Raw genomic sequence first — 23,893 nt, forward strand, 5'->3', positions numbered from 1 at the left:
GACTTATTCCAGAGATGTTTCCCATGAAGAGGTGGGTCTCTATCCCTGTCAGTCCCATTGGGTAAAGCAGCCTGGGCAGCAGCAGGCAGCCTTCTCTGTGTGCCTGACTCCAGCCAGAGGCCACTGACTGCCAGATTGTTTCCTGGCACACCCAGAATGACTTATCCAGCTCTGGGGCTTGCTGTTCAAACATCTCCAGGCCAAAAGCTGGGCATGGGGAGCTGCTTCTCCTGTGCCCACAAAAGGGGAGGCAACACGTAGGGGTTTGGAATTGGTGTGGGAAGGAATGGAGCAGGTGAGCAGAGTGATGAAATAAACCCAGCTGAGTTTTGTACCGAGAGGGCTGAACAGCAGCTGCACTGCTGGTGCTTTGAGGATGCTTCATGAGATGGAGATTTCTGAGGGACAGCTTCTGTGGTGTTTGAAATATGGCAATCATCTCCTCTCTGAACACCCAGCAGGCTGTTGGAGCACAAGAGAAGCAGCTGTTATGTGGCTCAAGGACCAGCCTGGAATCTAAGAAACCGCTTGCATCAGCAGAGAAGGAGAAGAGAGAGAGGCCTGAATTATCCACTGTGCACAGGAGAAGTGGTGAGCAGGTAAATTGGGCTTTGACAGCCTCTGCAGAGCCTCAGGCTCCTCTGGAACAGAAGCCTGTGGTGTCACGAAAGAAGAGTTAGAGGAATTTCAAGTCCTCGGCATTGCTTCAAGTCTCATTTTTCCCCTGGGCTTGGTTGCCCACACTGTGCTCTGCTCCCATGTGGAATGCTCTGATGTTTGGGAGAGGGAGAATTTGCTCCCTGACCCTGGGCTGCCTGTGCAGGAGCTTGCTGTTCAAACATCTCCAGGCCAAAGCTGGGCATGGGGAGCTGCTTCTCCTGTGCCCACAAAAGGGGAGGCAACACGTAGGGGTTTGGAATTGGTGTGGGAAGGAATGGAGCAGGTGAGCAGAGTGATGAAATAAACCCAGCTGAGTTTTGTACCGAGAGGGCTGAACAGCAGCTGCACTGCTGGTGCTTTGAGGATGCTTCATGAGATGGAGATTTCTGAGGGACAGCTTCTGTGGTGTTTGAAATATGGCAATCATCTCCTCTCTGAACACCCAGCAGGCTGTTGGAGCACAAGAGAAGCAGCTGTTACCTGGCTCAAGGACCAGCCTGGAATCTAAGAAACCACTTGCATCAGCAGAGAAGGAGAAGAGAGAGAGGCCTGAATTATCCACTGTGCACAGGAGAAGTGGTGAGCAGGTAAATTGGGCTTTGACAGCCTCTGCAGAGCCTCAGGCTCCTCTGGAACAGAAGCCTGTGGTGTCACGAAAGAAGAGTTAGAGGAGTTTCAAGTCCTCGGCATTGCTTCAAGGCTCATTTTTCCCCTGGGCTTGGTTGACCACATTGTGCTCTGCTCCCATGTGGAATGCTCTGATGTTTGGGAGAGGGAGAATTTGCTCCCTGACCCTGGGCTGCCTGTGCAGGAGCTTGCTGTTCAAACATCTCCAGGCCAAAGCTGGGCATGGGGAGCTGCTTCTCCTGTGCCCACAAAAGGGGAGGCAACACGTAGGGGTTTGGAATTGGTGTGGGAAGGAATGGAGCAGGTGAGCAGAGTGATGAACTAACCCAGCTGAGTTTTGTACCAAGGGGGCTCAACAGCAGCTGCACTGCTGGTGCTTCGAGGATGCTTCATGAGATGGAGATTTCTGAGGGACAGCTTCTGTGGTGTTTGAAATATGGCAATCATCTCCTCTCTGAACACCCAGCAGGCTGTTGGAGCACAAGAGGAGCAGCTGTTACCTGGCTCAAGGACCAGCCTGGAATCTAAGAAACCACTTGCATCAGCAGAGAAGGAGAAGAGAGAGAGGCCTGAATTATCCACTGTGCACAGGAGAAGTGGTGAGCAGGTAAATTGGGCTTTGACTGCCTCTGCAGAGCCTCAGGCTCCTCTGGAACTTGGCACCTTAGGCCAGGCAGTGCCTTGGAGACCTCTGCTTGTTCCCTTGCCTCTCCCTGTCCCTGCTGTGGCCCAGCCCTTTGTTTGCTCTCTCTCTTGTGGCAGCCCATGGCTTTCACAAGGGCTTTCACTGCGCTGCCTCCCTCCCTGGCCCCGTGTCCCTGCACACACACACTGGCCTCTCTTGCACAGCCTCCAGCGAGAGCTTTCTGCCCCCAGTGTGGTCTGGTGCAGTTCAGGGTCTCAGAGCAGGGATCTCCTTCCTTGATGTCCAGAGGTGCTTTTGCTCCATGTTTGCTGACAGGTTTCTGTGACCCTCTCTCCCATCCAATGTGCAGGTGGACCCTGAAAGGAGAAGAATCAGAACTTTTAGGAGAGTGTTCCCTCCAGACTACTATACCTTGCCTGTCCATGACTCTACCGATAATAATTGGTCGACTTCTGAAATAGAAGAGTCCTCCAGTAGCTCAGAGGAGCAGCAGCCTCTGTGTTGAGGCACAGCCTGTGGAGAAAGGGGTCAGTGGCCCAAATGTGTGCTCTGGAAATCAGAGCTGGGTTCCTAAATCCCTTTGGGAGTCTCTATAATAGACCTGTGGTGGCTGAGGGATGTAGGTGGGAAGGGTTTGGCAGCCTTGAGCTGGACTTGTTGATGCTCTGAGCTCTGTTGTGTGTGGGAGCCTGTTCCTTTCCCCTTGCCCAAGGGCAGAGTGTTGGTGAGGGCTGGAGTTGGAGGCTGTGTGTGCCCCGAGAGCCGGTACCGTGGGGCTGCAGGTGCTCCTGCCAGTGTGGGCTTGTCTGAGCGGGGCCTTGTGCCTCTTTCAGGTGTCCCTGCTGCAGTCACAGCTGGCCCAAGAGCGACAGCACCACCTGGAGAGCTGTGCAGGGAGCAGGCGGGAGACACAAGGTGCAGAAGGGACCTCCTTGCTTCCTGAACGTCTCAGAGAGGAGCCAGGCTGCAGCTGGATGCCGTCTTAGACTTAGTCAGTAGTTTATGTTTAAAGGATAGTATAGGTGTAATTGAACCTTTATACAACTCTGTTCCATAGGATTAAGGACATATTTATAGGAAAATAAAGAGTTTATTATGATCATGAATAAACTAAAAGATCTTTGTCAGGGCTATTTACTACCCAGTGCAGAACGATAAATTCCATTATAGTGCATTATATCTGAAGCAACATTGAAGCAATTCCAGTCAAGCCCGCAAAATCAAGTCTTAATTAAAGATTGATGCTACTCACCCAAAACCAATGACCATGGGAAAACATTCCTCTCAGCCTCAAGGCGTGACCTTGATGAGCATCCTCACTCCAGGGAGGAATCTGCAGAAGGGAGACGTGTGCCACGAAGCACTTTGGTGGGGGCAGGAGAAAGCTGCCATGTGTGGAGCTTTTTCATTTGTCCTTAGGAAGCTGCAGCCCGTTTGTTCTCAGAGTGACAGAATCTCAGGCTGGGGGAGGCTGGAGGCACCTCTGGAGGTCACCTTGCCCAGCCCCTGCTCCATCAGGGCCAGCCAGAGCCGGCTGCCCAGGGTGTGTCCAGGTGGCTTTTGAGTCTCTGCAGGGATGGAGACTCCCCCAGCTCCCCGGGCACCTGCGGCAGTGCTCGGCCACCCTGCCAGTGCAGCAGCGTCTCCTGAGCTCGGAGGGCCCCTCCTGTGGGTCACTCTGTGCCCGAGGCCCCCGGGGCTGTCCCTGGCCCTGTCCCCTCTGCAGCCTCCCCCTGGCTTTTCATGCCCAGGCATGAGATGCCCTGAGCCTGCTCTGCTCCAGGCTGGGCAGTGCCAGCTCTCTCAGCCTCTCCTCATGGCAGAGACGCTGCAGTCCCTCCATCAGCTTCATGGCCCTGTGCTGGACTCTGTCCAGTCTGTCCCTGTGTCCCGTCCTGGGCAGCCCAGCTCTGGGCCCAGCACTCCAGGGCTGCCTCACTGCAGTGGAGCAGAGGGAAAGGATCCCCTCCCTCTGCCAGCTCTGACACAGCTCCCAGTGCAGCCCAGGACGCTGTTCTGCATTGCTGCAGGAGCACATTGCTGCCCCATGGGCATCCTGGTGTCCAGCAGAACCCTGCCAAACTTCAGGTTTCCAACTGGGTGGCCCCCAGCAGTCACCGCTGCCTGTGGTTGTTCCTTGCCAAGGACAGGACTCAGCACTTGTCATTGAACTGTCCCCCTTGTTGAACTGTCCCTCTGCATGGCAGCACTTCTCTCTGGCAGATCAGCCACTGCTCCTGGTGTGTGGGAGGGCACAGCCTGGCCCCCTCACCCAGTTCAGTAACAAAGGTGTCAGGAAGGACTGGACTCAGCATTGTCCTTCCAGCATCCTCTGCTAGATTCTGTGCCACTGATCATCAGGGTTCCAAGAAGGTAGAGTCTGTACAAGGCATCTTTGCTTGTACGTATAAATTCAGAAAGAATAGGCCGGATTTACAACAGGAATTTTGGCTCCATATCTTATGTGGGAAAAATGGAATGATCCATGCTCCCTCTCACTGGTGGTGGGTAAAGTGGTCCTATTGTTGGTGGCAGTGGATGTCACCTGCACAGGAACTGTGCCAGACTGGTGTGACATACTGTGGGAAGGAGCACTCTGAGGGAGGTAAAAGCTGGGCTGTAGAGATCATTCCAAGACTCTTCTTCAAGCCGTAGAAGTCCCAGTTTTGTGAAGATCAGGAACAATTCCTAGGCAAGGGCTGAAGCTGCATACATCTGTGAGTTCCTTTACCTCCTAGGTCAATTTCTCCATTAATGATAGCAGATTGTCCTGGTTGAAAAGACAGATGTCTTCCAAGGAAGCTGGGAATCTTCCTGGAATGGAGAGATAGGCCCCTCCCTCCAAATCATTATAGCTTGAAAATACTGGGCCTCCAGGCAAAGATATGGGAAGAGAAATATCAGTTCTTCACTAGAATATAAAGATATGTATATGTAGGTGAAGAGGAGAGAACAAGCAGCAGCGCCCCCAAAGCAAAGCCAGACTCTTCCCACCCGTTGGGCAGTTCTGCCTTTGCTGTAGTTCTGAGCACACCCGGCAGAGGGCGCTGTGAGCTGAGGCGGGGCAGAGGGGCGGCAGTGACTCTGCCCTGGCTCCAGGGGGCGCTGTCGGCCCCGGCGGCCTCAGGGGCCACGGCTGCGAGCCCTGAGCCAGCCCCGGGGTTAACGGCAGCCTCGGGGACACAGGCAAGCTGGGGCTCTGCTTTTCCCAGCTTCTCACCTGCCTTTTGCAGGATCCTGGCGATGGCAGCTCTGCTCTGGTTCCAGTCAAGCAGCCCCTGGGGCTCCCTCTCTCCAGAGAGAGAGAGAATAGCTGGGGTGGTCCCATTTCCCATGAAGCACCCACACAGATGGTGAGGATCTTCCTTGGTGATGGCGAGTGTGTAAAAGTCTCCGTCAACCAGCAGCTGCAGCAAGCAATGGGCTCACCTATGGAGGGCAAGGAGAATTCTGAAGCAGTGCCGGATCAAGCACCAAAAGCTGCCCAGAGTGCCCTGCTCCTAGCATGGCCAGCTGGTTCTTCCCTCAGCAAGCCAGTGCCCAACCCTGCCCTCCCTTCCTGGAATTTTCCAGTGGAATGGGAGAGTCATTGGCCAGTTCTTTTGCATCTCAGTTGCCCCACAGGCAATTCATTCCCCACAGGCATCAACTGCTCTCTCCTCGCCACATCCCCCTTTTCAAGTAACACATGAGAGAAAATTCACCAAAAAAACCACCCCAAACACACACCATTTTCCACCCTGAATTCTTTCCATACCAACATGCTACATCAAACTTTGACTTTTAAACTATATACATCGATGTATTATCCTAATTATATACGTACATACGTAACATGCAGATATGGATACTGGCACAATGTTTTGGGTAATTCACCCCAAAAACAAGGTCCCCTGGAGATATGCATTGTGTTTATCCATCTTTCTGCATCACCCACCAAGTCCAGTCCAGTCCCTGAGCAAAGACAACCCCACACGTGCATTTGTCTTTGCTCAAGGCAGAATTAATCCCAATAGTCTTTCCTAGCACCCCTCTCATGTGCACCACCAGAACTTTGTCTCCACCAGCTGTGCACAGGGGTTTGCATTGGGCATGGCCAGCTTGGTTGGTGGAATCTCTGCTATTAGCTAACCATGCAGCCTTTGCTAAATGCAGCTCCCACTGCTTGAGGGTCCCATCCCCCCATTGCCTTCAATGTGTTTTTGAAGAGTTCATTGCACTGCTGACCTTTCCTGGCCGCTGGTGCATGGTCGGGAATGTGATACACCCACTCCATGCCAGGTTCTCTAGCCCAGGTGTTGATAAGACTGTCCTTGAGATGAGTCCCTTTGTTGGACTCAGTTCTCTCACAGGTGCCATGCCTCCAAAGGAGCTGCTTTTCAAGGCCCAGCATGGTGTTCTGGGCAGTGCCATGAGGCACAGGGTAGGTCTCCAACCATCCAGTGCTGGCTTCTACCACTGGGAGCATGTAGCACTTGCCTTGGCTGGTTGGAGGCAGCCTGATGTAGTCAATCTGCCAGGCCTGGCCATACTTCTGTTGGAACCATGGCCCCCATACCACAGGGGCTTCACCCGCCCAGCTTTCTTGATGGCAGCTCCTGTCTCACAGTCATGGATCACCTGGGAGATGCTGCCCATGCTTACATGCATCCCTGGCTCTTGTGTCCACCTGGAGGTGGCATCTTTGCCCTGATGGCCTGAGGCACCATGGGCCCATCTAGCTGTGAACAACTGTCCCTTGTGTTGCCAATCCAATCCTATCTGTAACACCTCCTTTTTTGCAGACAGGACAGAGTGCTGCCCTGAGGAGCCCCCGCAGGGCACACTCATTTCTTGCTGAGCAGAAACCAGTTTAACTCACACCCCCAGGAAGGTTTAACCAGACCTCTGTAGTTCTAGAATTTTGAAAAAAAAGATCAGTTCAGCTTTGTAGTACATTTGGGTCACAGTAAGGATTCTCAGAAGCGTCTAAAAGCTCCATGTCAGCTGGCATAGACTGTGTTGTTGAGAGCATAGGGTTGTCCCTGCAGAGAAATACAATGAAGTTTACAGAGCAGAACTGTAGGAGCTCAGGGAGAGTGGGAGGAAGGGGTTCTCTGCCCAAAGTCCTGGCAGGGGCTGGTGGTCAGAGGGGACACAGGAACAGGCTGCTGCCTGCCTCCATCCTCACAGTCCCTCTGGTTACACAGTATGGCCCAAATGGAATGTGGGCTTGTCATTCCTATTCCAGGAGAGGGCAGGAAAAAAAGAAAACTCAGAACTAAGAGTGATTTTGCTGGGCTGAAGCAGCAGAGGGAAGATCTTCTGGCTGCTGGTACTGTTCAGTGCTTACCTGGCTAAGAAGAGGCTCCAAGGTGCCAAGCTGCTCCGGGGCAGAATTGGCTGCCTGCAGCAAGCAATTCCCTCCCTGCAAGCAGACCGAACTGCGGGGGAACAGGAGAGAGCTATGATTTGGCCTGGCAGCAGGGAAGGGCTCCTGTAGCCTGTGAGAGATGGGGCTGGTTGTGCAGGTGTCAGGGGGAGTCCTGCTGATCCTGATGTGCTGGAAGTGTCTTGGGAAATGGGGTGCAATTGGAAGGAGAGAGACTGGTGAAGTTCGTGGCTGAGCTTGATCCGCCGCCCGCTACCTCTGGTACATAGCAGTTCATCTGGGAAGGCCTTCCACAAGCTAGAGCTAGTAAATATCTGCACGACACAGCCCTCATTCCCTGAGGAATGTCCCTGCTGACCGCCCGTCCAGCTGTCCCGCTGTCGGCTACCCGCAGCCGGTATCACATTCTTTCCGGAGACAGTCACACCGAATAACAGCCTTTCTTAAGAAAACTCTGCATATTCCTTGCAACACGCCGGCCGGTCACGGCGACCCGCGGCCGCACTCCGCGCAGGGCAACCCCCGGCCGACCGGCAGAGGAAGCAGCGGATTCCGCTGCCCGCCTTCCCTTTCCCTTTCCTCTTTCGCCGTCCCCCTTCCCCCTTCTCCTTCCGGGCAGCCGCGCAGCCGCAGCCGCGGCGCCGGGGCCGGAGCGCTCCGAGCCGCGCTGGTGCTGAGCCGGGCCCGGGCCCCGCCGCGGCCATGGCGCGCTGCCCGCGCCGGGCGCTGGGCGCGGCGGGGCCGCTGCTGCCGCTGCTCTGCGCGCTGCTCCGCGCCGCCGCCGACACCAGCACCGGCCGGGTAGGTCCGCGAGCGGGGCCGGGCGGGGCCGCCGCTGCCACCGGCGTCCCGGGGCCGCGATGTGCGCCGGGTGTCTCGGGGTGGGCCGGAAAGCTGAGCGGGCAGCGGTTCCTCCGCCTCCTCCGCCAGAAGCCTTCCATCATCTCCCGCAGGGCCGGGCTGAGCTCGGGTGTGCGGGCACAGCTCCTCCGCCCGCGCCTCGGCAGGTTGGGACCGGCCGGAGAAGCAGCCGTACTCCTCCTGTGTGATCATAAGCTTCAGTCTCCGGGAGCAGCTTCTCGGGGTGGCCATCGTGTGGTGCCCCGTTCCCGCTGCCGCCTCCGAGTGCGGCCGGGAGCTAAGGGGTTTACGCGAGGGCAGCCCCGCTCCGAGCTGTTTTGGTTACTGTGCTCTCGCTGCTCCAGGCGAGCTAATGTTGGTTATAATGAATTGTCCCAGCATTGTTGTGCTTGTCAGAGGCCAAGGCAGGGATAGCAGATGGTCTTGGAGCAGTTTTGCAGCTTGGCTTTGTCTGAAGCCATTGGTGATGTCTGTGTTTAGTAGCGTTGTATGTGCCCTTTGTGAACTTGGGCATGCCCGGTCCGTGCTCTCGTGTCGCTTCCCTGCCCCACCCGCAGCACTGCCTCCGGCTCTGGGGCTCCTGACACAAGACCATTAGGGAGCTGCTGGTGCTCGGCCAGAGGAGGCCATGGAGATGTTCCGAGAGCTGGAGCTCCACTGCTCTGAGCCAGGCCGGAGAGCTGAGGATGTTCACCTGGAGACGAAAAGTCTCTGAGGAGACAGTACAGCCCCTTCCAGTGCCCAAAGGGGCTCCAAGAGAGCTGGAGAGGGACTTTGGACAAGGGTCTGGAGGAACAGACACAGGGACTGGCTTCCTACTCCCAGCAGGCAGGGTTAGGTGGGATTTTGGGAAGGAACGTGAGGGTGAGGAGGTACAGGGTGCCCAGAGCAGCTGTGGCTGCCCCATCCCTGGAGGTGTCCAAGGCCAGGTTGGACAGGGCTTGGAGCAACCAACAAGACCATAGTGGCAGATGTCCCTGCCTACAGCAGGGGAGTGGAATGAGATGGGCTTCTAGCCCTTCTATGATTCTTTCTCCTGCTTTGGAAGCAGGGCGGTTCCCTCTCCCTAATGGCTTCTGGCATCTCCTTGTTGCCACAAAGAAACAGGGATTGTTGTCCCACTTTTGCTTCTCCTGACTTGAGCCCCTTTCCTGCTCCTATGTTATGTTAAGGGAGAGCAAGCATCTTCCCTCCCCCTTCCCTGAGCGATCATGCTGTCAGTGGGAGAGCAGGTCAGGCAGATGATTTACCAGTGCTGATGTGGTGAGGAGTGTCCTGTGGGTCACATTGATTGGGGAAAAGCTTACAGGATATATGCTGGTCTCATAATAATCCTGGTCTAAGAATTGAATCAACCAGAAGAATGAAGCACTAGGGAGTGTGCACGAAAAGTTATGGAGAAAAGTTCATGAAAACAAGTTTTTATTCTGCTACTGCTATTGTTGATGTTGTTGTTATTGTTACTTAATGTTCTGGTTTCTCCTCATATCAAAGTGAGGGAGGGGACGACAGGAGAGGAAAAAAAATCCTGAATAATTGTATAATAATAATTGTCGAAAATGTTGTCCTTGGCATTTTGACAAGTTTGATATGCAGTTTTATCTAAGGCTGCATTTTAGGTGGAGGCAGGGAGAAGGGACAGAACTCCTTGAGGAGAGTTGGCTATTTTCCTGTTCTGACAGTTGGCTAGTATTACTATTAGTTGAGGAAACACCCACCTAATCAAGTTGTTTGATTTTTTTGTGTGTGTTTTAGGTTTCTTGGTGATTTTGTTGCTGTTGTTTGTTTGTTTGTTTGTTTTGGTTCATTTGGGTTTTTTTAGAATTACTCCTGTGTTCGTTTGCAAATGCAAAGGTGAACTCGTGTTTCCAGGGATTTCTCAGGACTGTTAAGCTGTTTTCTTGGAATGATGGGCCAGAGACAGCAGTGTGTAGTGGGCTCTTGGGAGCTTGCTGCTGTGGGGACTGAGGAGTCTCATGGTGGCAAGAGGACAGGGTACGCAGGAAGTCCCTGGAACAACAACAAAGCTTCTTGGGCATTTCTGGTGCTCAAAAGATTTAAGTCTGCCCCAATTGCTCAGTACAGATGATGCTCATTTTTAAGTGGCAGGTCTACCTGTCCTGTCAGGACAGGTGATATTAAGCTGGGTCTTCAGCCCTTCCTAGGAATCATCTGATATTACCAAACCTAACCAAAAAAAGAGAGATGACTGAATATTTTGGGCTAGTTTGTCACTTTTTCTTTTGAGGAAATGTTCTGAACTGTTATGTTGAAAAATTACTGTGGCATCTTACCATCTGTTTCTTTCTTTTTCAGGGTTGGTTAAAAACTTATGGCTACTTACTTCCATCTGACAGCCAAATGTCTCCCTTGCAGTCAGGAAAAGCTGTGCAGTCTGCAGTTGCCACTATGCAACAGTTTTATGGAATCCCAGTAACAGGAGTTTTGGACCAGACAACTCTTGAGTAAGATTAATATAGGCTACTTTTGTCTTTCTCTTTCTTAATGCACTGTCATATTTCAGTATGAAATATGTATTTCATACTGACAGTATTTTTTGTGAGTGTGAGGAGAAGTTCTTGTTACTGTTGTTCTTTGAGCAGAGATCCCCATTGCTGGTGCACAATCAAAGCCTGAATCCCGTGAGCTTTTGAAAGTGGAAGACATCAAGGATTTAATTTACTTCCATCTCTGTCTGAATTTAGGTTAAAATTCTGGCTCCATAAATGGCTTCTAATCTATTTCCTAATTAATGGATTTGTTCATCTCCGTAGATGTTATTTGTGGAGATGCATAGTTTGAACTGAAGTGAGTTATTGTAGTCTGATGATGGTAGTCAAGGCTGCTTAGCTGCCCACAGTTGCCATTTGTTGGACATTGGATGTTTTCTGCTGGATGTTGGCCATGCGTTGTTGTTGGTGGTCAGGGTTTTGATAGCTCAGATGCATTGGTGTAAATTGCCAGGGCTGGAGGGAATTTGGTTTTTCATCTTCTCTTCAATGTGGGCTCCAAAGGGTGGTGTGGAAGTGGCTCCTTGTCTGGCTGCCGGGTGTTGTGTAGCGGCTGGATCCATCTGCTGTTGGTCTGGGGAGCATCTGCTAACTACAGCAGAATGCAGAGGAGGTCTTACTGAGGCTGTCTGGGGAAAAAAGCGTCTCATGGTGAGCAAAAAGAGAAAGTCCGATGGAACTTGCTTGGGCCCTGCCTTGCTACATTAGGAGACCCTTTCAGAGCATGCTCTGCCTGGTTCTTCATCTCTCCTCAGTGGGCGTGCTGCTGGCAAAAGGGGTGTGGTAGCCCAAAAGAAAGGGCCATAAAGTAACCAAATTAAAAGTAACCAAAGTAAAGAACAAAGTGGCTTGGTTTTATGCCTTCCAGACTGCAAGAAGAGGGAGAAATAGAAGAAATCAGTGAGTTGGACAGGAGGGGATCATTCTGGGCTGGGACTACCTCTCTAGTGAATGTAGCATTCCCTCCGTTAGCTCACAGGAAAAGCCCCTTGTTCTCCATTGAGGAACAGAGAGAATCCTGTATGCTTTTCAAATTACTTGAAAACAAAGTGCTTTTTAAAGGTGGGGATTTTCCTCTGAGATCTCTTTGCTATTTATAACATGGTTTGTAGGTGAATGCTGAAGCAGAGCCATCGAGCAATGCTCTGTGTGTGCAGTTGGTGTGTAGAAGCTTGGATTTGGGATGCTGATGATTTGGAAAGGGATAGGGAAAGAAGAGGCTGTGATACTGGGGTACTAGTTTGGAAAGTTAAGGAGCTGCTTCTGCTGTCTTGTGGGTGACAGGGGAAGGGTGCAAACTGCGAGTGGGAGTCCCTGCTTTAATAAGTAAAAGTTTTTCTGAAAGAAAGGAAGGTATTGCCCACATTTTAAGACTTTGTATTTATAGGCAGGGCTTGATCAGTGCATGAACACCCAAAGGCTGATGAGTGGAAAACCCAGATGGTTCCCTCTTCTGAAACTCAAGTCTCGAAAGCTTGAGACCTCAGCTCCAACCAAACACTGGTGTGCTTTGGAGGCATGTTGGGTTGCTCTGCCTCCATCTGTCCTGAGTCAGTGGGTCCATATGTTGTATGGCAGGGTGGAATTTGCCTAGAATTTGGATGAAGGGGAAAAGAGGTCCAGATTGCTGTTAGCAGTGAGCCTGTCGTTTGAGCTGGAGGGGCATCTGCCTGGGCTGTGTTGGGCTGTCACTTCCTCAGACCTGGCTGTGGAGGCTGAGCAGGAGGAAGAGAGCTGGCAAGGCAGCCTGCCTCCAAGGGCTCTGAATTACTCAAGCATTCACTGAGCCATTGTTTCAGTCTGTGTTAGGAGTTTTGAGATTGCAATTAGGAATTTTTCTGTCACTTCTGTCAGTGTCATAAGTTCTGTCTCTTTAAAGTGACTTTAAGAATCAGAGTTATTTACACTTACTGTGGAAGGCTAAAGTTTCTTATCTCCTTTCACACATGCCCTCAAATCTGGAGCTTGTTTTTTCCTCCAAGATTGGTACCCAAGCATGTGGAAGCCACCATGCAGGTGCTGCTAGTGGGAGATGAGAAGAAGCATCACCACAGGTGATGCTTTTTAGTACCCAAACGGAAGTTTGAGTGGGGGTCCATTCAGCAGAAGATAAGTAGTTTCCTGTAAAGAGAGCAGGGAGAACACATAAAACAGCTTCTCCAGACCCTGCAACTGATGATGCCTCAGCAAATCTTGTGTCTGCCTGCAGCTGGTGGGCTGAACTGTGGTTTTGTGAGCAGCTGGGCAAGGAAATAATCCTGGAGCATGCTGGAGAGAAGGCACAATAGTGCTGAACAAAAGTGGTGATTTGTCTCTGTCATGGTCAATCACATGGCCTTAGAAGGAACCAAGAAATGATCTTACTTCTGTTGGAAGCATCTTGTGCTTTGTCTGGAGCTTGTTGTGCAGGTCTGTCACCTTGGGGTGCACCACAGCTGTTTAAAGATACCACTCCCACCGGCTCAAGAGTAGGGGATTGGGAGTGACAGCTCCTTCTCTTTAGGAGAGTCTTGTGAAAGGCTTGGAGCCTGAGCTGGGGAGAGCAGCTGTATCTGGACAAGAACTGGATGTCACTGCTTTTGGAAATTGCTTGTTTCCTGATGCCAAGCAGCTGGAGGAATGCAGTAGTCTGTGCCTCAAGAGTGCCAAGTATAAATTTTGATGATCCAGTGTTAGTGGTGTTCCCATTTAAAAAAATAAAGAGAGGGGAATCAACCATAAGTATCTGAATCTTGCTTCAAGTAATTGTCTTTTGTTGTTTCTGATGTGATGATTTCCCCTGGAAATCGAGTGGGGTATCCAAACTGCTCAGTAGAGAATGACTATCATAAAGCTCAGCTACAGATGATTGGCAGCAGCAGCTACAGCTTTGTGGATATTTTGCCACAGACCTGGTCTGCTGAGAGGAGGAGAGATGGCTGCATTTGTACCATGTGATGAGAGCAGGGCCCATATGTCTGGGAAGTAAGTTGAAGCAGGGAACTGATCCAGATAAACATTCTCAGCTTGACATTAGCTCAGGCTGACGACAGCTCGGGTGCTGCTGAGCTCCAACCAGGTAGCTGAGCTCTGTTCCTTGGCTTCACACAGGCAGTATCTGAGCTCTGGAACAAACTGTGGGGGAATATGGGGGTTCAGACAGCCTAAGTTAAATAGGGTATTTATATAGTTTAAATGAGGAGTTAGGGGCCATGGGCAGCATGAGTCTCAGTAGCTCTACCTTGGAAGCTTTGACTCAAGAAATCCTTGAAGGCCCAGGGGTTGGTATTGCAGCTTCCTCTGGAACAGCCCCATTCTCCTGTGCCTGTACCTGGAGCTGGCAGACAGGCAGGGAATTTGGCTGTTGGAGGGCATTCACTTTCTGTGGGGTCTCTGTGCAGTTCTGGCTTTGATAACAATGGGCTGAGCCGTGAGGGGGTTAATTCATGTGGCCAGCTGGGCACAGGGCAAGTGTTGGGAGCTTGGCAAGGTGTTCTTACAGGACACAGATGCTGAGGTGTGAGGTCCTGCTGGTGTGCCAGCACTGCCCTGGACAGCCCCAGTGACTTCTCTACACACGCAGGCTGGTTTGGTAGTACTGCTGTGTTAATTCTTTATCTTCTAGATGATACTGGTAAGTATAAAACAGAAAGTAATTTTCTGACTGTAGTCAGGGCCTGATGATGGTGGTGTTCAGGCTACTGGAGTTCCCATGAAGCTCAAGAGGTGAAAACCTGATTCAGACTATGGCTTGTGTAAGGTTATGATGAAAACATTGTATCATAACATATGAGTGGAACTGAAAAAGACCCTGACAACTCAGGAGGTCATCTGGGAGAATACGGGTTACAGAAAGCTTGAGGTCTCTTTAGGAAAGTGCTAGAAGCAATGCAAAAGAGCACAAATAAAGGACACTTGGAAAAACACAGTGTGTTCAGGTTGAATTGATATTTCTAAAAGCAAATCTTAGATGTACTGATTTTATTTGAAGGTGGCAGCAGTTGTGTGGGCAAGACAGATCCAATTTCCACAGGTTGCCTGGATTTCTGAAAGATGTACAGTGCTGATAAATGTGAGGTGATGTAAGTGGGGAAGATCTGTGCTGGCTTTATATACACAGCTTGGGTTCTTGTCAGGTACAGTGCAATGTGTATAACAGCTCTCATTTGCTCTGTTCTTGGTGGGGAGACGATGACAGATGACAGCATTGAAATTTATAAGCAACCAGAATGACATACAGGAATTGGAATCAGGAAAGGGCTGCATGGCTGCCTGAATAGGGAGCAGGTGTGTGTGTTCTGAAAGAATTTTCTGCTGAGGCACAGTGTCTGTGTGTCTGGTTGGTTTTAATTTAAAAGGTGTCCAAAAGTCTTGTAAACCATCTACTGGTGATGGGAGACTCTCCCTTCCTGAAGGTCTGGGATTAATATTTTTTGGTGAATAAGATGTACATTGTTTAGGCACAAGTGTGGACTGCTTGCCATTGGCTGGCTGCAGTTGATGGAGGAGTGTCTGCATTTGGAGACCAAAAATTGTCCCCTGGATAACCAAGGATGTAGGAGAAACCTTACTGAGGAGGGGGGAGAGAATTTGCTGTCCTGTGAAAAATGGGCCAGCGCTGGCTAGAATGCTTTTCCGTGGCATGTCCTGCAAAGTGTTCTTAAGAGCTTTGTGTCACTTGTCTTTGCCATCAGAGTGGGTGGATCAAATGCATGAAATGCCTGAAGAAGTCCAGTGGCTGAGGCAGTGCCAGTCTGCTTAGGGGGAGGCTCTGGCCAGAGATTGCTTGTGTTGTTCCTGGGCTCTGCTCTCCTGGGATGCACTGCAGAGTCTCAGAGGGTGTGACTGGGCACCTGTGGAGACTAGTGCTTGTAGTTCCTCAGCCTCTGCCCTTGTCTCCTTCTTCCCCAGCTGCCACATGCAGTGATGGGCAGATTTGTTCCTCCATAAGCCACTTCTGGCTTCTCTGGAGTGTGTCCACATGAGCAAGTGTAATTTGAGGAACAGTCTATTTCTCCTTGATTCTGTCAGAGAATCATTGAAGGAGGGTCTTGAGTTCATCTACTCTGACCCTCTGCTGAAACAGGGACGTCTAGAGCAGGCTGCCCAGGACCATCTCCAGTTGGGTCATGAGTATCTTCAAGGATGGAGATTCTGCCACTTCTCTGGGCAACCTCTGCGAGTGTTTGACCACCCCCAAGCTGCTGTAAGAAAGAAACAAAAGATCTGTCAAGGCTGGAGGTAAAGGAGGTAGGGAAGGAGAGTGGACTTCTGTGATAATACTGCCTGGATCCCTGTGCAAGGGACTTTGCTCTTGCAGTTCACTTGGCAATAGAGACTAGAGTTTCCTGCATCATGAGTGACATCAAGAGTCAGGGGTTATGGAAGACCTGTTCTGGTCATTCCAGGTGAAAGCCTTAGTTATTATCTGGGAGGGCTGTGTTTGCACTTGTTCAGTTTTACCTAGTGAGGTATGAACTGGATTTTTTTCAGTGGCACAGGACACTTTACCAAAAGGAGAGTGGATCCAGTGGGTGATAGGTGAGTTTGATGCCAGAGGACACCCACCTGCAATTTTGATTTGGATCTCTTGTGGCATTATCGTGATTGAGCTCTTGTTGAACTTAGGGACAGCCTGATCTGGGCTCTGTGTTTCCACAAGGAAAAGTGAAGTGGCTTTGGTGTGTGGATTGCCAGCAGAGGTGGGTAGCACAGCCCTGTGCAGAGGACAAACCTGACAAAGGGAGGACTGAACCCTTCTTGCTGTCAGCACTGGCCATCTCTCAGAGGTCTTCCAGTCACCCCCCGAGTTGTTTGGAATCTCTTTTCCAAACTCTTAGTGTAGCTTGTTGTTTTGTTCCCTTTACTTGCAGGTGGATGAAGAAGCCTCGATGCGGAGTTCCGGACCATCCCCACCTGCGTCGCAGCCGGAGGAAAAAGCGGTACGCGCTCACTGGCCAGAAGTGGAGACAGAAGCACATAACCTACAGGTACAGCCCCCTCCCTCCCCCTTCTGGATGGGGAAAACATGGTCTGGACTGGTTTGGCATGCAGAGTTTGTCAGTACTTTTAAATTGAAGCTGGATCCTCCCTGTAATGTCTAGTCTGGGCTTTGGTTCTCAGAATGTGATGGGGGAGAATACTGTCAGAGCACTGGAGTAACTGAAGAGTGTTATCAAGTCTGTTATTATTTATTAGAAAATAACTGATCAGTAAAGGCACCTGAATTGCAGCCATCAGTGGTGTCATTTTGGTAGAAAAATCTTAGTAAAAGGCCCTTTTTCTTCTGTTAGAAATCTAAAGCTCTAGCCTTTAGATCATGTGTCACCTTTAACAAACTATTAAAGCAAAAGGAACATCAGTGTTTGGGGATGAGATGCTTTCTCCTTCTCCTGATTTGCAACATTTATTTTTGCAGAGGTTTTATTTTTGCTCCTGTAGTAGAACTCTTGCTTTTATCCAGACTTAGGCCAGCTGAGGTTAGGCCAGCTGGGGTGAGCTACAGTATCAGGGGGGTGTTGCAGAGGGGCAGTTGTTTCCCAGAGGGGTGTTCTGAGTCAGTCAGGCTGTGAGCTTTTGGAAGGCAGTTGCTGAAAGATGGTCAGTGGAGGTTCCTGGCAATAGGAATGTCACTTCAAATTAAAACTAACCCACCCTCTAGTTGAAATTGCAGACTTTTAAGTTGTTTGGAGGGGGAAAGGAGATTGCAAAAAAGTGAAAATTAGTGATGTAGTCATTAAGAAGATCTGGGTAAGACTAAGACAGAAAGAACGTGTCTAGTGAAGAGGTAGAAATGTGAGTGACCAGCACAGGAAAAGTACCAGAATGTGTAGGAAAGAACATGATGGTGTGAAGGGAAAGAGGATCAGGGAATGGGGCTCTGTCTCTTCCGCCAAGAATTCTGAGAAAGGAGGAGGATGCTTCAAGTTACAATGAGGGGCTACAGAGACTGGGAGGAAGGACTAGTTCTGGGCACTAGTTCAAAGCTTCCACCAATAATAATTGCTTTAACTCAAATTGTAAAGGGACACCTTCTGTATGCAAAGGTCTGAGAATCAGATCCTTCTTCTAATCTTTTTCTGGACCATAGGGGAAAGTGGTATGGAGTCATATAAATAAAATAAGTCTTAAGCATATGCATAAGCAAGAGAAGCAGCTTGGCAGATGACTGCACTGCTGCCCTTGTCAAACCAGTAGTTGTTTGGCTTTCCAATTTCAGTATTTGTTGTGTGCATTCAAGTGATGGGTGTCTGGATTCACCGCTGAATGTGTTACAGTGTGTTTATATTAAATTGAGCCAGCTTCATTAAAGACTGAAAATTGTTCCCATGGCATAGATACTTTATATTCCCCAAGTCAAGTTTAATATATCATGAGGCTATTATGTGCACATGCACAAAACATCTCATGAAGAGTATTTTTAACATAAGGTTTAGAATTATGGGACATTTAGGTGCAGTTAAATGCCCCTTACTCTCCCCAAACTCTGTATCTTTAGCTCTCATGGACTTGGGCTGCACAAAACTGGCAGATCCATCACCCTTATGACCTCTAGAATATTTTAAGTAGTTTGGAGAATGAAGCAGGTCATATAAGTAAGGTTGTGTAGTTTACTGCAAGTTTGTTTCTCAAAATGTATTTTAGTGATCCGTTTTTTTCATGTAGTAGATTCCGTCTTAGCATAACTTCAGACAAAATCTGAAGTAATTTACATTTTAAAAAAAGTTACTCAGCTGTCTACACCCAGATTTGAAAGGTTTTTAGGAAGTGATCCAAAATCAACCAAAGCATTATGAAGGTTCTTGCTAATAAATGTAGAATTCAGATCAGGGTGGTAGTTCTGTTGGTAACTTTCTTTGTAACAGCCAAACTTTGCATGCACAGAGTAAAAAAACTTCCTGTGGGAAGTTGAAACTGTGTGGTTATGTATTGATAAGTCTCAGATGTGTTCTGCAAATTGAAACATCCCTTCTTTCTCATTCCCACAGTGTACACAACTACACCCCCAAGGTTGGCGAGATCGATACCAGGAGAGCCATTCGTCAGGCCTTTGATGTTTGGCAGAGAGTGACACCACTTACCTTTGAGGAGGTCCCTTACCATGAAATTAAAAATGACAGAAAGGAGGCAGATATTATGATCTTTTTTGCTTCTGGTTTCCATGGAGACAGTTCTCCGTTTGATGGAGAAGGTGGATTCCTGGCTCATGCTTACTTTCCTGGACCAGGAATTGGAGGAGACACTCACTTTGACTCAGATGAGCCATGGACCCTGGGAAATTCTAACCATGATGGTAAGAGTGCAGGTCATCTTACCAGCAAGGATAAGTTGGATGCAGACACACTGACAGGCTTTCAACTAGAAAGTATTTGCTTGGTGGAGTTTTCACCTCCCATACAGTGGTTCAGGTGCTTTCTAAATACATATTCTATCTTAAATGGGAAAATGATAGTATTTATTTGTTTGTGGCTGTGCATGGTGTGAATTTTAGGAGTGAAGAGAAGAGTGTGTCTGCTAGCTTCTTACATCTCTCAAGATTTGGGCCTTAATTGCTCCAAAAACCACAACTCTGGGAGGAAAAAGATGAATAAAATAGTGTTGAAATTGTATCAAATTAAATACTTTCCAAGGGCAAATAAAGTTAGTTGTAAAGGTGAATAGAAAGTTGAGAGTGAAGACATTTTGAATTGCCAATTTGTTTTGATCCATATTTGTTTTCTCATACTCTGGAATTCCTTATTCTGTCAGAGTTTGGGGCTGGCTGAAAATGTTAAGGGAGGCTGATGATTGGGACAACTCTTTATCTTAATAAGCATGAAGAGTCTGCGTCTTTCTAGCTTTATCTTACTGTCTAAAGGCAATGAGCTCTTTCTGTTCTATTTTCAAACCTTTGATTGAGGATAGTGATGTCTTGTAAAAAGTTTAGGCTGATAATCAGAATTTCACAGTGGCCTCACCAAATATCTCTCCATTTTCCACAGTCCTAATGGTTTGGGAAGAACGAGGTGTCCTCAAGCCTTCAGGGATTCAAACCCATGTTTTAAATTTTGATAAGGACTAAAAGTTTACTTGGACTGTAAATATGTCTTGGTTTTTGAACTATATAAAAGCAGCAGTATTGTGCTCATGATGCCTAAGGACATAGGCAGAAGTGATGTCTTTCTTTAGACCAAAAAGTGTTGTTTTAAAAGAAAAAGCTTTCAGGCACACAAGCCACTTTCAGGCCTGGCTTAAAAGTGACAGCTTGCTTTCAGACTGGGTTGCAAATGGGGAAAATCCCTCAGAGTTGAGAGTTGGTGTCAGATCATCTCTGCCAGGAAGTGGAGCTGTCAGGTTCAGCGAGGGAGTGCTGATTTGTAGGAAAGCAGAAATGAGACAATACTTGTCTTTGTAGGGAAAGAGGAGCAATGTTTCCTGGCATGTGCAAATGACTACAGGAGGTGTAGGCTGAGAAAGGGAGGTGGGGTGTGGTGAGTGGGAGAGTGTGGAGACTGTGGGAAATGATAATGTGGCTGAGAAAAGCTGTGTTTTGCTGTCTTGGAATGTTAGCAAGTTTTATTCCTAGGTTTGTGGCTGGAGGGCTCCCTGCAGGATCAGGAGTGACAGACAGGCAGAGACTGAGTGGTTTCTGTGTGAGAGCTGCAGCAGTGAGGTGTGTCTGTGTGTGCCAGTGCTCTGTGCCACTTCAGTCTGGTCTCAGCAGTTATTTGAGCTGAGCTGTGGCAGTGTGGGAGCCCCAGGTATTGGATATGACTTCCCAGGAAAGCTCCTGTATGAGACCTGGGGGTGCTGGTGTCTGGGGTAGAAGGTCCTTGCAGGAAGGTGGAAGGGAAGGTTTTGACAACTTGTTCTTGCTTTTTTCTATTCTCATTTTCTGCACAAAATGCTTCCTTCTGAGATAAGCTTAGCAAGGTTGGGTGCCAGCTTAAAGGCTGGCAGGGATGGCTCTGCAGAAAATATTCCATCCCTTGGTAGGATGTTCCACCATAGGTGGTCACTTCTTTGAGGATATCTTTAATGCAGTTTTTAGGATGATGTTTGAGTGCAATGCATACAATGAGTAGAGTGTCTCTCTTTTTATAAAAGCTTTTTTATGCTATTCTTATCCATATGGCTCTTTCAAAAACATGCTGTATTTCTCTGCTGTTCTGAGTGACTGTCATGAGTGGTGTCCTCAAAGTTCATGAATTGGTATTTGATGGGCTGGTGTGCTCTTTGTGTAAGAATTGATAGAGGAATTGAGATTTCCTTTTCAGAGGATGTCACCTGTGCATTTACTGTGCTGCACAGACTGGGCTGCACAGGCTCTTTTCAGAAGTCACCAGTGAGGAAGCTGAGAATGGTGGGGTTGTATTTGACCCTTCCATCTGTGGGAAGTGTTGGTGGTAGGAGAATTTGATGTTTTGAAGGTGACAGGGGTAAGGCTGTAGTCAGAGCATTATAGACATGTTGTTTTTGGTTTTGCCTGCATCCTTATTTTTGGTGTGCAGTTGTGAAGGTGTCCTGCTTCCTCCCTGGGTGGTCCAGGCCTCTTCAGGGAGGAGTTTCCTTCTGTTTCACTGTTCCTTGTCACTGGAGCACTCACTAGCTTCAGGTTCACAGCTCTGATGTGTTCTATTTGAAATGCTTTTAGGAGGGCTTTGAAGAGTATCTTCTTGGTCAGAGGTTTACTGCTCAGTTCACTGCCAATTTTCATTGAAAATAAGTTATTAGAGGGGACAATATAATCTGTTTAACAGGAAGTGTTTCTTCAAATATGATCTTGCTTGTCCTTAAGATATGTATTTTCTGACAACAGGATTGATCAGTCTGGAATTGAAGAAGCCTCAGTAAAAGAACAAGAAAAGCCCAACCAAAAATCATTAGCAAAGCTCTCATTTATTCACGTGCAAAAGAGGAACTGGTTTGGCCATTCAGTATCTGTTCAATGATTATAAGAGTCTTGAAATAAGATTGAAGTAACAGTGGTATCTTTTCATCAACCCACAAAATACCACAGTGTAAAATGTTCACTCCTGACAAGAATGTGTCTTAGTTGGAGGGAAAAGTTGAGCCATCTACCTTAGAGCTCTCTTAGCCTTGCACTTGGGAAGGTAAATCTCCTGTCAGCAGAGCAGAATGCTGAAACTGCTGCCATAGATCCTTAGAACATTTTGCTGACCTCTCACCCATAAAGTTTTATTACAATTATTCCAGTCTGAATCCTTGCTTTTCTGAGTCTGCATCTGTTTCACTGTGTTGTGGCACCTGCAGAGATCCAGTGCATCTGTGTTTGGAAGCAGCTCTCACCCCACAGAAGAGCTGCTTTGCAGTCTTCACTAGCAGTACAAATTATATGGATAGAAGTGAAGTGTTTCACATGAAATTTCATCCACTCAGGAAAAATAAGAATGATTTGATTTGAGCAGATCTTTCTATGCAAATAGCCATCTCAAATTTGTACATGGAGAATGTGGTATATCCTGTTGATGAAAGCTTCTGTCTTGTAAAGAGGCCTTGTGGTAATCCACTGGGGTTATTGACAACTTTATCATCCCAGCTAGGATATAGTTAGTTGGGATTTATATACTCATTATCACTTTGCATTGTTATTATTATACTGATTTTGCCCTCGTGGACAGCATGTCCACTGCCACATCCCTTAAAATTATTGGTGTAATCATAATAGCTGTGATGCAGTTGCTTGTCCTCTTGAGCCCTTGGTAACAGGGGCACATGAACCAACCCTTCTGTTTTCTTCTGCTGTGAAGAATGACCCCTGCATAGGCTTTCAAAGTGAATGCAAAGTTTCCTTCCCCCTGGATATTACAGTTCCACTCAGACATTCAGTTTCATTAGCCAAGTAAGATTGTACTTTCAATTTATGGTTGCTGATTTATCTTCATAATTGTACTGCCTTCTCTGGCATTCTCATAAGTAAGCTCTGGAAGATTAATTTAGATAATCTTATGATGAAGATGGGCAAAACCAGGTAGGAGGTTGAACTCCTGGAGTGGCTCTTATTAACTGGGACCATGGGATAAAGAATTTGTTTGTTTTCCCATGAAAATGTTGATGAGAGCAGCTGGAAGCACAAAGCAGAACATTGGAATTTGGAGGAAACAAGGGAAATCAGAGAAGTCATGCAGCAAACAAGATGCAACTGAAAAAGAGAGGGCACATTCAGAGATAAATCATCTACAGAACCCCACATGAGGAGCAGCTGGCACGGTCACAGTGGTGGGGGCTGACCTTGTGATTTTCCTGGAATGTGCTCTTCAATAGGGATGAAAGCAGCTGTTGGCTGCTTAGCTGGCCCCAGCCCTGTTGGGCTTTGGTGCCTGGCAGCTGGAGGCAGGTGAGGCTGTGTTGGAGTCCCTGTCCCTCAGCAGGACCTGGGCTGCAGCTGCCCCCTGCCCACGGGACCCCTCTTGGCTGCTCACATGCAGCATTTGGAACCTGCACGTGTCAGCACAGCCTCAGTTCCCAGTGCTGGTTTTATCAAAAGAACACCAGACTTTCCTCTCCTTTCTTGAGGTTTTGGGCATTTTTTACTTGAAATGCGCTGTAGAAACAGCCAAGCAGGCTTTGAACTGCTCGCCTCAAGACTCACAGCACCAGCACGTTGCTCAAGCAGCAAAAGCCTGAAAGGGGATTGTCACGGTTTGACGCTGGTGCAATGTGAGGGCCTCCATGAAAATAACTTCTCCCTGGTGTCTGCAGTGAGATGGGACCAGGAATAGAGCAAAACAGGCTCTCACTTAGAAATAAAGAAGAGAAAACTTTATTAACTTACAACTATATGTAAAAAGAAGCACACAGAAAGAATGAAAACCTTCCAAAAGCATTTCCTCCTCTCCCCCACCAAAAAATTCACTTCCTCTCAAACCACAACACTGATGAACAGACTTGGCAGGGCTGGGGTCTCTCTCCCTTGGCTCCTAACTTGGCCCAAGCATAGAGGAGATGCATGGAATACATTATTAACTGGCCAAATTGAACACTTGCTAGCCTTTATATGGAAATAATAGTTATAGATGTATGTAACTCCACAGTTGAAAAGGAATCCTGAGCGACTGAAAGTTCTGTCACTTTAAATATCCACATGACACATAGAGCTCTTACACACCTCTGACAACTCAAACATTATTTTGATCCAGATTAATTACAGAAAGTAAATTTTTATCTCCAGTTTAACATTACAAACAGTATTAATAATAATCCCAGGGAAATCTCCTTCCTGCTGTTTTAAAAACAAAA

The 23,893-nt window shown here is 48.4% G+C and overlaps 1 protein-coding gene across 1 annotated transcript in view; it reads left to right on the top strand.

The window, feature by feature from the left end:
• The first annotated feature begins 8,006 nt into the window (after window positions 1-8,006).
• The window catches only part of MMP24 (matrix metallopeptidase 24), a 42,387-nt gene continuing 26,500 nt past the window's right edge, over window positions 8,007-23,893 (top strand). Inside the window, exons 1-4 of the mRNA XM_063172130.1 lie at window positions 8,007-8,105; window positions 10,482-10,630; window positions 16,528-16,644; window positions 18,643-18,947. Coding sequence (XP_063028200.1) covers window positions 8,007-8,105; window positions 10,482-10,630; window positions 16,528-16,644; window positions 18,643-18,947 — 670 coding nt within the window. The remainder of the gene's footprint in view (window positions 8,106-10,481; window positions 10,631-16,527; window positions 16,645-18,642; window positions 18,948-23,893) is intronic.

This window comes from Melospiza melodia, chromosome 19 (assembly GCF_035770615.1).
Source record: "Melospiza melodia melodia isolate bMelMel2 chromosome 19, bMelMel2.pri, whole genome shotgun sequence".
NCBI lineage: Eukaryota > Metazoa > Chordata > Aves > Passeriformes > Passerellidae > Melospiza > Melospiza melodia.